Raw genomic sequence first — 13,858 nt, 5'->3', positions numbered from 1 at the left:
TTGATAGGGAGGTGGGTAGGATTTTTTGCACCTTTTGTAAAGAAGATAAAGGGTGCAATAGTGAGTTTGGTAAGTCTGGTTCCATCAATATCCAGCATAGTGCTCTTACAAAACACGCAAAAACGCGAACACATAGAATAGCATCATACTTAAACGGAAAAGAAAAGGTAGTTATAACAGAGGCTTTAAGCAAGAATAAAAATAAGGCCGATCTTGCAACTTTGAATCTTTTTGCTATCGCATATCATGTAGTAAAACAAGATCTTGCATTCAGCCAGTACGCCCCTATCTTAGAGTTAATTTCATTTTGTAACTGTCTAGCATTACCACCTAGCATGTATCATAATGACAAAGGTTGTGCTATGTTTATTCAGCATATTAGTCAATCAATGTTTTGAGACTAAAGAGGTCTCCTTTCTTTAGTCTAATGATGGATGAGTCTACTAATATTGCAGTGACTCCGCATCTTATTGTCTATGTGTCCTTTTTGGAGGACTATCGCCCAATAATGATCTTTTAAGGCTTATTAGAGATTAAGAGTGGAGCATCAGAGAGTCTTCATAATGCAACCATGCAATTCTTATCTCATCTTGGTCTTGATATAAGAAAGATGATTTGCTTTGGCTTTGATGGAGCTTCTGCTATGATTGGTCGATGAGTGTATGAGCTCGATTGCTGGATTATTCTCAAAAAGTGCTTTAAAAACATCACTTTTAAAGGAGTTGGAAATTGAATTTGGTTGTGCCATATTGCATATGAGTCGCATTCATAAAGTCCATTAGTTGAGTAGACACTAGGTGGTTCATAAAGTTTGTGAAACCCTTGAGCCATTATTGGCACTAACAAAAGCAGAGAATACTTTGCTTTTTGAAAAAATATCTAGCTTTGAATTTTTATATAATCTTCACTTTATGGCAGATATTCTAGAGAGGCTTTCTATTCTTAGCAAAGTGTTTCAAAGCACCTTTGTTGAAATTTCATCTGTCATAAGTCTCATTAATATTGAGATAGAAGCGATCACGATAGAATTTATTAGTGAGCGACAAATAGACATAAATGCCTTTAGTTTTGATAATCCAGGATATCCCATCCTTCCTGACTTTGGGCCATTTATATGTTCTCCGTTCATCTCTCCGTGGTAATATGTATCGAGATATTCACATACATAGAGAGCTTGATGGAAGTGATTTAGATAGGTCTACTGCATTTCAAAGATCTTTTGCCAGCTTAGTTATTCAGAACCTTAAAGAAATATTTAATGATAATAGTATTTTAGCTGGCTTTAAGGCTTTGGTTCCTTCTACTTTTCCATTTCCATTGACATCTGCTCAGTTTCGAGAGTATGGTCATGCAAATATTGATAAGCTAGTCTCTTTTTATGGGCAAAATGTCTTACGAGGCAATGGTGAGGAGTTTGAGGCATTGATTAATGCACACCAAACAAAAAGGGAATACCACTACTTCAAGCTACAAGCTCAACATGAATGGAGAGAATTGGGCTTAAGAGATACATGGGTTCGGGTAGGGAAAAACATTACAATGAGAGAAAAGTATCCTATGCTATTGACACTGGCTGGGATTGCTATGTTGCAGTGTTGTGGTACTCCATCATGTGAGTGAGGGTTTAGCACACAAAACTTAATTAAAAACAAATTGAGAAACCGCTTATCCACCAAGAGTGTGGATGCATTGATGCGTATATCCATTGAGGGATCACCATTAAGTGAATTCGATTTCTCCGATGCAATTCAAATGTGGAAGAATGGAGCTAAAACAAGTCGACATATCTTCGCTGAAAGTGCAAGGCAAACTATTTTATAATAATCGTATCAATGAAATTGTTTGTGCTTACTTAGATATATACTAATATGGTTTATTATCATTACTAACATGTTTTCATGTATGGTTGTGTAGGTTGGGCAAAGATCATGATGAGTTTGCATAATGAACTCTCTCTCTCTTCTCTCTCTCTCTCTCATGTGATGTGTATGTGTGTGGGTCTTAGGTATGATGTGTTGCATTTGTGTCGTGTGTTTGTGTGAGATTTGAATGAGTGGTTTTTGTTTATGTTTGATTGCTTGAATGTGTGGTTTTTAGTTGCTTAATCTAATTTAAAAAATTATAAGCATATATGGCCAATGATGAAAAAAATTTTGAACCCTCCGCTAGTTTTAGTTGAGAATCCAATAGAAAAATAATATTTTATGATGTGTTTTGTACCATAGCTCCATCTTATCGTGTACGACATTCTTTCTTCTTTTGATCAATCATAAAACATTAGCTTCTTAGTTATGTATGAGACCTGAGTATGTTTTAGATTGGTTTTGAAGGGATCTACTCTAGAGGATGAAATAATGGTATGAGACTTGAGTATGTTTTAGATTGGTTTTGAAGGGATCTACTCTAGAGGATGGAATAATGGATGTGTAGTTGATGGGATTTTTCATATTTTATGATGTGTTTTGCTTGCTCTTGTACTAGTCTCTCTCTCTCTCTCTCTCTCTCTCTCTCTTTTGTGTAGGATGGATGAGTATGATTGGGTTTGAAAAGATATATACTAATAATGTACATGCAATTGATTTGATTTTCCATATTTTTTGATATACTTTGTTATTGTTCTAGTGTGCATCTCTCTCTCTCTCTCTCTCTCATTCTCACTCTTCTACATGAGATGGATTACTGTACTATTTAAGCTAGGTAAGTAAGGTGATTGCAATTCTTTTACATTTATTGTTTGAATGTTGTAGCTTGATATATCTTATAAGATATTTAATTTGAAATTTCAGATCTACTTTAGAAATCATCTAAAGAGCACACGGGTGACGAGAGTAAACTAAACCTGCAAGTGATGATTCGATGTTTTCAAGATGGAAGTTGTGGGATTATTCCAAGTATGTAGCATCTTAATCTTGTTTTTTAAGATGCCATGGGTTTTTTGTAATTTTGCAAGTTCTTCAATTGAAAAAGAACAATGAAATTTGAATATCGTTCCACATTCCTTCCTGTAGTAAAATATTAAATATTAATACAATGATTCTTTGTTTTTATAATGAAACAACACGGTATCGGATGTAAATTCATCACTTCTTTAAAATAAGGGCCACTTGTTGAAGTAAGCTTGAAATTACCGATCAATTTTTGAACTAAACTTGAAATTACGGGTTAAAAACTGTTGAGTAGAGAAGGTTTTTTGATTGGTTCAAAATAAGGTTTTTCTCTGGCCTTACTGCCTGCGGCCTGCGATACTAAAAAACGTTCTACCTGTGCTATTTGACGGGGCCTGGCCGCTCTTTAACTCAATTCAATGCGGTCCTTTAGCACTGCAGCCGGACCAAGGACTTCGCTATTTATTTAGAGAAGTACCTCAGCCTGCAGCTGCTGCAGTGCAGCAGCCGACCCAAAGGACAGGACTCAGGAGCCACTTCGTCTTACAGGTTGTGGCAGACGCTGGGCAACTATATCCTGTCGCAGTGAGAACGAATCACCTAGTGGTCATCCTGCTCCTCTGGAGTCTGAAAATAAACGAAGAAAAGGTGCTGGGGAGTAAATATCCCAGTGCAAATCCTATTCCTATGGCCCATGGGCAGTGTCTTGATAGTCCGTCGTGCGGTGAGCGGGCCAGCTATGGGCGCAAAAACCGGCGATGACTGACGGATTATTCCGAGCAAGATATGTATTTCAGTCCCATCGGCTCACTTTTGGTTGGAAAGCTTCAAAGCAGATGAAAGGCTCGTTTCTACAGCGAAAAGCAGAAACAACAACCGTTACTTTGCCAGACTACCGTCCCCAATGTCGGTTTCGGAGCCCGGCAATACAACTGGCATCGATTTTCCCATTGGAAATCGATTCCGCACTTGGAAGCGTGTAGACTGTAAAACAATGAAGATATCAAGACCAAAAATTTCAGACAAAAATACAAACCTGCTAAATGCATTTCCATTAGAATGGCTGGGGAATCACACACTGCTATGGACCATTACAATCCGCGCCAGGCCGTCAGCTGAGACAAATCCCATGGCATCACCGCACTGAGCGTCCATAGCCTCCTCGGGAGTGCGAATTCACTTCATCTGGTCACGTTTCCCTCCCCACCGGGTTCAAAATGTTTTACAGAGAGCCCAACAAGGACGTGCAATCGATCCCCCCCTTTGGCTCGTGCTAGGATCCTTCGTCTTGTCATATTTTTGGGCTACATCCAATGGGACAACCTTTCGCGTCATCAACGACGGAATGTATACCTCGTCAAAAAATGAATCGCTATCACAAAAGCACTCGGAAGAGTAATTGGCGTGTTTCAAGGCGTCTAAAGTCTTGCGAGTAGGCGCAGCCCGACACTGACATGGCACCATTCAATTGATTCCGGAAGCCAAAGACGGCCTCAAAAATGGGCGGTAACGGTCATCACAAGGAAGAGCGCGGTGAAAGTGAACAGGATGTGAATATAAGATATTACGCTGCTGTGGTCCACAGCGGAGGTGGTACTGTTGGTCGAATTCCCAGCATCCGTGGTAGAATTTGTGGTGCCATTTATCGTTACGTTCGAAGAGCCAGGGCTGCAAACATTCACATGACAATTTCGAGAGCATAAGGATGAGTAATACGAGAGGTAAAAGCATTGCAGTTAGCTTTTCTCGAACCAAATGTATACCTTCCAGGGTAGACACAAACGCCAGAACCTGCAGAGACCACAAAATCACTTAGGAAGAGGAAGAGCAGACGGACCAACCACTTTCACCAGTTCAGCGAAGGGATAGCTGCCCTGGAGGACACCTCCGCAAGTAACAACATTTCAAGAGCAGGATAGTCTTACTGGGGTTCGTGGTCGACACAGTAGCCAGGCCGTTGAAATCGCAGCTTCCTCCGACTCTATTGTTCGCCTGGTAGTAACTATCAAACGCAAAGGAGGCATGCGCCTGGACGGTGTCTGGCTCATAGCACAGCTGCCCAGGCTGAATGGCGGAACAATTTGCTCGACCGACGCCACAAGCCCAGTCCAGGGCAATCTGTAGCGCATCCGCATCAGCCCCTGTTTTCGATACGCAGTACAGCTGCGTAGTTGTGTCATTCGCTAACAATGGCCCTGAATTGCTCAATCGCAACAGATAGATGGGAGCTAGGGTAGGACTAGACGCGTTGAAGAGGCCGTAATTCGTCACAGTAGGGGCACCTATTTTCAAATCTTCGTCGAAGAGCTCGAAGATGTAGGTGTTGATGGTGGCTCGTGGGCGCTTGGGAGTCCCTGAATCGTTGAGGATATGTGCTATAAGATTGCTATTGTAGATGGAAGCATTGTCAAGTGTGGCATCCGTATCAGAAGAGTCTCCGGAGTGGGGCCAACCCGTTGCCGAGACGACGATGGGGATTTGGCTGTAATTGAGCTGAGCCATGGCGAAGAAAGCAGCGTCGAGAACAGCGTCGAACAGACTTCTGTACTGGTAAAGAGTGTTCGAATCCGTGACAACTTCATTTGGAGTGATGGGATTGAGGAGCGCGTAATCGAGCAAGATGATACCGTTGCTGGCCTTGTAGATGTCGTAGGAGTAGATGTTGAGCATGAAGAAGGAGCCAGTGGAGTTGAGGAAATCGAACATGGGCAGGAGGACGGTGTTGAAGCTCCTATTGAAGTAAGCTTGGGAGGGAGGGAAGGAGTCGAGGATGATGGAGGGGTCATGGGAGGTGGATAGCTTGATTTGCTGAGAGAGATTGGAGGAAAGCAAAGCGGAGTGGAGGAATTTCATGGCGGGGACTAGGACGAGAGCAGCGTTGGGATCGGAGGTGAGGACCTCAGTCCCGACACAGATGGAGGTGATGTTAGTGTTGGGGAGGTAAGAGAGGACGTTGTTCTTGATCCAGTTAGAAGCGGAGGAGTTGGACTCACCGACGCTGAGGAGCTGCGTGTTGGGGACGGTGACCATGACCTGGATGCCGGAGTGCGCGAGGGCCTGAAGCATGGAGGAGTTGGCGTCGTAGAGGCGGATGTTGGTGATGGACTGAGCTTTGAGGAGGTCCACGATTTGAGCGGCGGAAGGAGAAGCTGAGAATTGTGTGCCATAGTTCAAACCCACGAAAGCTCCAGCTGCACTTCCCAGCAACAAACAATAACTACTCATCATCTTCTCTGTATTGCAGAGCACCCATTGCCTCAATGAATCAAAGCTTTAAAGATTTAGGATCACACAGCTCTTTTATGTGCTGCGTTCCACATTCACGCCCACAACCGAAAACTCCGTCGATCCAGAAACGCGCAAACCAGACCTACCTGCAGTTGTTGACACTACCAACAGACTCCACGCCAATAGTCGTAGCGGCCAGAGACCCGACGGCCTCCGCATTGTGGCCTTTGGAGCTGGGCTTCAAGTGTGGAAGTGTGCGACTACATCGACGGAGGCATGGTCAGCTAATGAAGAAGAAGACGAAGAAGAGAGGAGTGAGGAGGAAGAAGAAGAAGGGGGCTGCGGAGCGCGTGGGCCGAGAGACTGTATTATGAATGCTTTGCGAGTTTATTAGTTTTAGAATTGGCATGTCGTACCGCCACCTCAGCCCACACCACAAAACGGTCGTCTGCCACTTTCTCTCCACGTGCACGCTTCTTCTTTCTGCCTCGTCATTTTTCCAAATTCCCCCTCCCCTCCACACGCAACCCAAACTTCTTTCAGTTTTAGTCATGCCGCCTACGGGCACTGGCTACCGGAAGTTGGCCAAACCTTGGAATCCGGCAAGTAAGGAGTTCATTGTAAAAGGCATTTTATTGGATGTCAAATGAGTACTAGCCTTATCAACCTATGCACTCAGTTTGCAACTCTCATGCAAGGATATATCTCCCGATTGCCACCTCGACCTCAGCATGCTGAAAACTCTCGCGATCAGAGGAAATTTGGCTCACATGCTCGGGGTTCCCACATTCGCAGGCAAGTGAAATGGGAGTGGCCTAAATCATCAATGATGTCATAATCCCCATGTTATCAGCCAATTTGGCATGATATATGAGATCCTAGGATTGGTGACTAATTTTCAATTCAAGCAATTGCTAACTGCATAGATTCATGCAAGGAGTATTAAGGAGAATCAAAATTGACTGGCCAACTAATAATATCTTAAGAACTATGGATTTTTTTTAAGGTTTTGCCTCTAAATCTAGGAAGCCACCCCACAAATGTTCAATTGTTGATTTTAATGAGCAAGAAGAGACTTGGATAATCTCTACAACCCAAAACATGTGGAGTTCTCAAGCCCCCCTCACGACAAGGTAGCCTTATGTGGAAGGTTAAAATATCTCAACTTTGGAAGGCCACTCCTTCATTCAGATTTAACTCACTTGTTTTGGAAATGTATTTTGGTGCAACTAGTCTGGAGGAAAATTTGCACATAGTTTGAGGGAGCAAATATTATCTTCCAAGTCACATTCACTGCTGGGTGATAGAGGAAAACTCAATGATACTATTTACTGTTGCTTCGCAACTAGTCCGAGCTTTAACTTTGAAGACCATATGGAAGTTTCACAAGAAGGTGGTTCTCAACAAGATTCATAGAAATGCCAGCTTGTTTGATGAATATAAGGGTAACTCTAAGGTATTATGCAAGAAAATGTTGCCAATTAGGTAGACCTACACGGCTATGAAATTAAGCCCTCTTGCGCTGTAAGAAACAGTAATCCTTTTGTTTTGTGCCTACCTGCTAAAGGAGGCTATAATCTTTCCTTTTTTGTACAAATCTAACCCCCCTTCTTATGTTTCTTTTTTATAAAGCATGCCCCTAAAGTGAGCATCGCATAAACATGCCCTAAAGGTAACAATTCATGGAATTTCTGTATGCTCACTTACATGTTAAGATGTTACCACTCAGCTATATATATTATATTTGCTAGGTACATTCACCTTGTCAGCATATGCCTTATGCTAGTAGTGCTTGGGCATTACCCTTATAATTCATATTTACAATTCAAGAGTCTTTGCTCAAGCAAATGCTCAAGGAGCCCATCCTTGCTCCTATTAAAACTAGAAATTTTCTTTAAGGCAATTCCATGTTCTTTTACATGCAAAAGAAAGACGCATGTTGATGCATTTACAATACCTCAATAAAGTAGCTATAGAGCTTCCATAATTCTACATAATGTTAAATAGAATAGGTCTCCAAAACTTAAAGTTTCATGACATTATACAAGATTGTCCAATCAAAATTAAGATTTGTTGCATTGAGTAGCCAATATTCCATAAAAATCACAAGTACCAAATTTGTGACTTCATGATAACTGTTACAATTGTTTTGGATATATGTTAATTTGTAAAACTCTCAATCCCAAAAGCTATCATCCTTATGCAATGTACAAACTCTTAAACTTGATCAAAGGTATGAGTAGCAAACTTACATGCCCCAAAGTCTCATGAGGAATGACAAAGAAGGGGATCATAACATGCATATCATAGAAGCTATGAAGAAATAGATCACAACAATTAAAAGTGGTAGTCTTTTTGTAGAAGAGCTTTCAAGGGAATGTATAGATTGGAGAGACAATCATGACTAATATAATGAACATGAAAAGCTTGAAAAGCACAAAAAGCTCATGTTTAAAAACAAAACTACTCGCCTTTACACTCTCACCTTTAGAATCCTATCCCATCCCCAATACTAAGGATTTTTGCTATTTTCAAACTAGAAGGGTATACCAACTATTGTTTCAAAAAAAGCCACAAGAACCCACTAGTGTACTTTAGAATATTTCTCTAAGACTATTCTTTTCGTTTTTGCAAAAGGAAGGCATATTGCAACAAATGCCACTTCCAATATGCATTATGTTTAACAAATTGGTGGAGCAAAAATGTTTGATCTGATAGCGTATTGACATGATGTTAATTGCAAGAGAATATAATAAGCTATCAAAGTGCATCACTTTAATGCAATAAGGTGCTACTATTTTGTTGTCCTAAGCCTAAATAACTGCATATATGTTTTCGCATATTGTGGAACGGTAAAGGCTTACTTACCATCATCATCTTCTTCTCCTTCCCCACCCCCCCACCCTCTCTCTCTCTCTCTCTCTCTCTCTCTCTCATAGCGTTCTTTAATTTTTAGCATTCCAATTGTGGTACTTTTGATAAGGACATTAAAACTAAGTTTAATCATGGAATTATGAGCCCCAAGATCTATAATTAGTCCCGTTCCTTTTCTTGGACCCGTCCTTGGGTTGCATGTACATTTTCAAAACATCACCAAAGCCCTTTTATAAAACATCTCTTTAGACTCATAATTTACTTGCCCCTCACATAGTATGGACATTTGATATATGCATTCATTAAGTCTTAGTACATACATTCACTAGGCATGAGGATTTTTTACGATCCTGTATTTCATTAGCACAATTGAAATTTTTATTATTGCTTAGATCATGCACTTAAACATCCAAGTGCCATACTTTTCCATCATTAAAAGGGAATATGAATTGCATCTTGCATTGTATCAAGTATTAATATCCTAGAAGTTAATGTACATGTAAAGGAAAATAGATGAGCATTCAAACTAGACATAGACATCTGGTGAATATTCTCTCAATATCAATTATATTGCAAGGTCTGTACCCTTAAACAAATTTATATGTGCACCATGCTTTGAATATTTTACTTTGAAATATGGAACAATTAAAAGAAACATGTCCATTCTAAGGTTGCCATTATTCAATTTCGATTAGAAACATGAAACAATAAAACAAAACTCTATCTGATTCTAAGATCATCACTCTCCATTATTCAACTTTGCCACATATAACAATATTTGGTACAAAAGGCCCCTAGAAATATAGCTATAAACTAATGCCCTGGCTTTGCCTTTGATAGCATTATTTATGTCATCAACAGAGTTATTTTTAACTTTACAGCCATTCAATGTATAAAATAATAGATTTATGTTTTTTCCTATGATGTGCATAGCTTGCTTTTTGTCAGGTTGATGTGAGTGACAACTTCATAAAATGTTGTCTACCTAGCATTTCTACAAATTCCAATATGGTTAACCTATATTAGTTAAAGTAAAGTAACTTAGGAATGTACTTGGGTAGAAACCTAGTTACCTTTATTGTCATCTCTGTTGACAATATAGCATGGTGTTGACTTGGTTCCCCTATTGATTGTCTCCTTCAAGAAACGAAAAAGAAATTTAGAACCTTGCTTACATTCCCATGTTATTGCAATAGATGTGTTTTTGCTTTAATGTATTTAGAGTATTTTGTGATGGAGAATATAATGTGATGTGACTTGATAGCTTACAACATCATAGTGCACCTTTTAAGCTATTGAGGTAGCCAATCTTCATAAAAAATAATATCAATTTACGGATTATTATGGACTGGAATATGAAGCCACTTTCTTTTCATAAGTAGCTAACCACACTCATGTTTTATCCCATATTTCATATAAATAATGAGTGCATGTTTTCAATTTGTAGAGGTTTCAGCAGTGCATACATCACTTGGACTACTTTATCCAAAACAAGGAGAGAAGAAGCATGCTATCATCAAATTGTGCTTTTTGTGACCCCCCCCGCTCTCCCTCGTCCCACCAATGTCCTTCCTACCCTTTTTCTTTGCATATAATGAAAAAAATAGGAGAGATATAAGAGAGAAGGAGGGGAGGTGAAAGAAATAGGATAGTGGAAAGAAGGAGAAGAAGATTAAAAAAAAGAAAAATGGGGAGAAGGAGGAGGAAAAGGAACGAGAATAAAAAAGAAAGAAGAAATAGGGGAGAAAGAAAGGAAAAATAAAATAAACTAGGAAAGAAGAAATGGAAAGGAAAGGGGAGACACAAAGAGGGGAAAAAAGGTGATAGAAGAAAAGGGGAAAAACATTGAACACAAAACAAGAGAAAAGGAAGGAAGGGGAATAACATTGAACACAAAACAAGAGAAAAGGAAGGAAGGGGAATAACATTGAACACAAAACAAGAGAAAAGGATAGAGGAAATAGAAAAGAGGGAGCAAAAGATGAAGAAATTGGAGAAAAGGAGCGAAAAAAGTAAGAGATGCAGGGAAATAAGGAATGGAAAGAAAAGGCAAGAGACAAAAAGATGAAGGAGAGGGGTGAGATAAATGATGTAAAAGCCTTCGACACAAAAGACATCCTTAAAGCCTTGTCTTGGGAGTGGATGACTGAGCTTCTTCATGTCCACCTCTCACCTTCAAAGTATGGGAAACTTACCACTTTAAGGTGATAAATGTCACATGGGACAATAAAATAGCAACATATAAGGTTATAAGTAGTCTCTGATAATATGGGGCCTTGTGTATATTTTAGAAACCAGTATGCCATGGCCCAACTTGATTTGTTAGCGCACTCCATATCCATTACTTACAAGAAAATTGTAGGTACTTAAGGTAAAAGCCACAAAAGAAAACACATAGTCATTAGGGAAGATTTGGAGTAAAAAAGGGCCCTTTACTTAACAAGGGACTAATTTGTGCTCTAATAAAAAAATTAGGAATCCACCAATGAGGAGGCTCAAGCATTTAAAGAATGTTGGAATATTCCTCCTTTCTCATTGGTGGACAAAATGATTGTCAGACTTTTTCCCCCTTTCACCACAATAGAGGGAAATTCGATCATACAAGCCGTTGTGGACAAAGCACACACATATTGTAAAGAACATGCCCTACCATGTTCTCACACAAGAATTGTGGGCCAAGTCAAGTCAAAGGAGCATTGGAAAGTGGTCTTGCAAGCATAGATACAACCATCTTTTATCAGTTGTTATATCGACATTACTACTATATCAATTGTTATTTCAATGCGTATTCTGTGTTGATGACCATTTCAACCGTTAGGATTTTATGTTCATTTATATCGATGATTAGGATTTTTTGTTTCAAGTTTTCCAATTAGAACTCTATTTTCTATAATAGATAGTTGTTTTTTTGGCACATATTATAATAAAATCCTATGGGGGAAATTTTGTGATTTGTAATGTAGTCAAGCACCTAAAAATGTGGCAAAGCAAACTCCAAGTCATTTTGATCACCTGCATGTGAAGATATTATGTCAATGTGCATGATGTGAGGGTGCCATAAATAGAAAAAAAAATGGGCATATAATTTTCTCATAGGTAATAAGCATATTTGAGAATATGGGCGATTTGAGTTGCAAATATATGTGCAAAATAGTGAAGAGGTATAAGCAAGAAGGTTTATACTCATAAGAATCATCCGTATTTTGTGAGATTCAAAACTTATGTGGATATTTTATTTTAGGGTGGTGAAGGGGAACCAATGAAAGCCTATATGTGCATTGCATTATTGAATATATGAATGAAACTATCAAATTTGCTAAAAGAAGCACAAAAAAGGCAACAAAGAAGCATGAGGAAGTCCAAGAACATGAATGTGTACCTACACAAGAGGAGAGCAATCATGAGCAAGATGGTACAATGCATAGCATGATATATGCATATTTTGGTCTAGATTCAAGGAATGAACATGAAGAAATAGATTTTCAAAGTGATGGAGAGCAGCTATAAAAACACCCCTTGAGTTTTAAGGAGGCTCTCTAAGAGATGAATCAAAGACAATGTTATACATAGGATCAAGCAAATCTCATCTCACAACAATTCATCTCATATTGAATCTATAGGCTACCTATGCATGGTTTGACACAAGTGTCACTTCTCTTTTCTAGTAAGGAAACTGGTTCTATTGTAATAAGAATTTATTTAAACATAGATATAATTTGGTATGTATATTTTTGCATGGATTGATTCGTACATTACTTCCAAAAGTTGACATAGATTGATTCATACATTGCTTCCAAAAGTTGACATTATTGAAATATGTGCAATCATGAGAGTGCATGAGGTGCAAGCATTAAAAAGGGAAGAGGGTTAAAATATGGCAGTGTCCACATGAAGCTTAATCACACATATAGAGTGGTAGCCCAAAGTTGAAGGTAGATAATTCCTTTAGGAGAGGAGACTCCTTACCCTAGACCCATTTCAAGGGATGAGGCTCCAAGGAGTGGCTATGAGACCGAGGGATGGGGCTCCCTTAGAATGTGGATCCCACCACATGGCACCATACAAAGTGACCATATAAAACCTCAACATGATATCAAAGCTGAAGGAGCTCTAACCATCCGTGAGTGAACAAAGTACATGTTGAAGGGCAACTAGCATGTGGAAGTAGGGCAATATGTGAGAGTTAGATCCTGAAATCATGCACAATGCAAGGGCAAGAGTCTAGAGCATCATGGATAGAGTCTAAACTTGACTACCAATGCAAGACGAAAAATCATTGCAATAGATGTGGGAAAAAGGGCTAGAGCATTTGTAGACATTGATGTAATGGCAATGGCTAATGCAAGTCAAAGTGCAAGACAAATAGACTATGGACAACAGAGCAACCAATAAGGCCGACCACACATGTGGTGACAATGGCGACACATTGATAGAATGAAAAAGTAAGAAAAAAATTAAGGAAACTATGTAGTGACAAGCAGATTAGGTTGACGTAGATTGTAAAGAAATAGATGACATGGCAGATTGGCACAAGATTGACGCAGTAAAAAGTGTAGGGACCAGAAGCCAGAACAAGAGAAATGGGCAACTACCACCACAATAGACTGCTTCATGGATAGCTAGACATGGCAACACGTGGCAATAAGGGGATGGACAATTAAAGGGCAACATGGACTTTCAATGCCTCTTCTTAAGGATCAATTCACATGCAATTAAGTGTGTAACCCAAGTCCTCCAAAGAATCTTGCACATGTCAAAGTGTGAGCACAAACAAGCATGGAGCTCGATTACATGCAACCAATAAGATTTGCACATGTTGAAGGTGGAGGACTAAAGAAGCCACATATCTTTAAAAATAGGAGAAAAATAGA

The 13,858-nt window shown here is 39.4% G+C and overlaps 1 protein-coding gene across 3 annotated transcripts; it reads right to left on the bottom strand.

Annotated features, from left to right (window-relative positions):
* Positions 1-3,236: 3,236 nt before the first annotated feature.
* Positions 3,237-6,458, bottom strand: LOC147899847 (glucan endo-1,3-beta-glucosidase 3-like). 3 transcript variants are annotated; one of them, XR_015541301.1, is made up of 5 exons: positions 6,260-6,458; positions 4,811-6,076; positions 4,649-4,676; positions 3,922-4,553; positions 3,237-3,736 (listed from the first exon to the last, which is right to left on the bottom strand). XR_015541301.1 is itself a non-coding variant. In XM_087376887.1 (4 exons), exons 1-4 carry the CDS (start codon positions 6,330-6,332, stop codon positions 4,379-4,381), a joined length of 1,542 nt encoding a protein of 513 aa, XP_087233013.1. In that variant the 5' UTR covers positions 6,333-6,458; the 3' UTR covers positions 3,776-4,378. The 3 variants fall into 3 exon arrangements, 1 of the variants encoding a protein (XP_087233013.1); XR_015541302.1 differs by having other exon boundaries at positions 3,238-3,512; XM_087376887.1 differs by lacking the exon at positions 3,237-3,736 and having other exon boundaries at positions 3,776-4,553.
* Positions 6,459-13,858: the final 7,400 nt, after the last annotated feature.

This window comes from Dipteris shenzhenensis, chromosome 7 (genome assembly GCF_047967505.1).
Source record: "Dipteris shenzhenensis isolate YYH24624 ecotype China chromosome 7, Dip_SZ_1.0, whole genome shotgun sequence".
In the NCBI taxonomy this organism is placed as follows: domain Eukaryota; kingdom Viridiplantae; phylum Streptophyta; class Polypodiopsida; order Gleicheniales; family Dipteridaceae; genus Dipteris; species Dipteris shenzhenensis.
Note: the sequence above shows the minus strand (reverse complement) of the source record. Positions and strands in the feature narration are given on the sequence as shown.

Excerpts from the sequence above, each read along its gene's own strand:
- LOC147899847 (XM_087376887.1), bottom strand. The coding sequence starts at position 6,332 with ATGCGGAGGCCGTCGGGTCTCTGGCCGCTACGACTATTGGCGTGGAGT. Across the intron at positions 6,077-6,259 it reads GGTAGTGTCAACAACTGCAG|CTGGAGCTTTCGTGGGTTTG; the intron begins GTAGGTCTGGTT and ends TGGGAAGTGCAG. Across the intron at positions 4,554-4,648 it reads GTTTGTGTCTACCCTGGAAG|CCCTGGCTCTTCGAACGTAA; the intron begins GTATACATTTGG and ends GAATGTTTGCAG.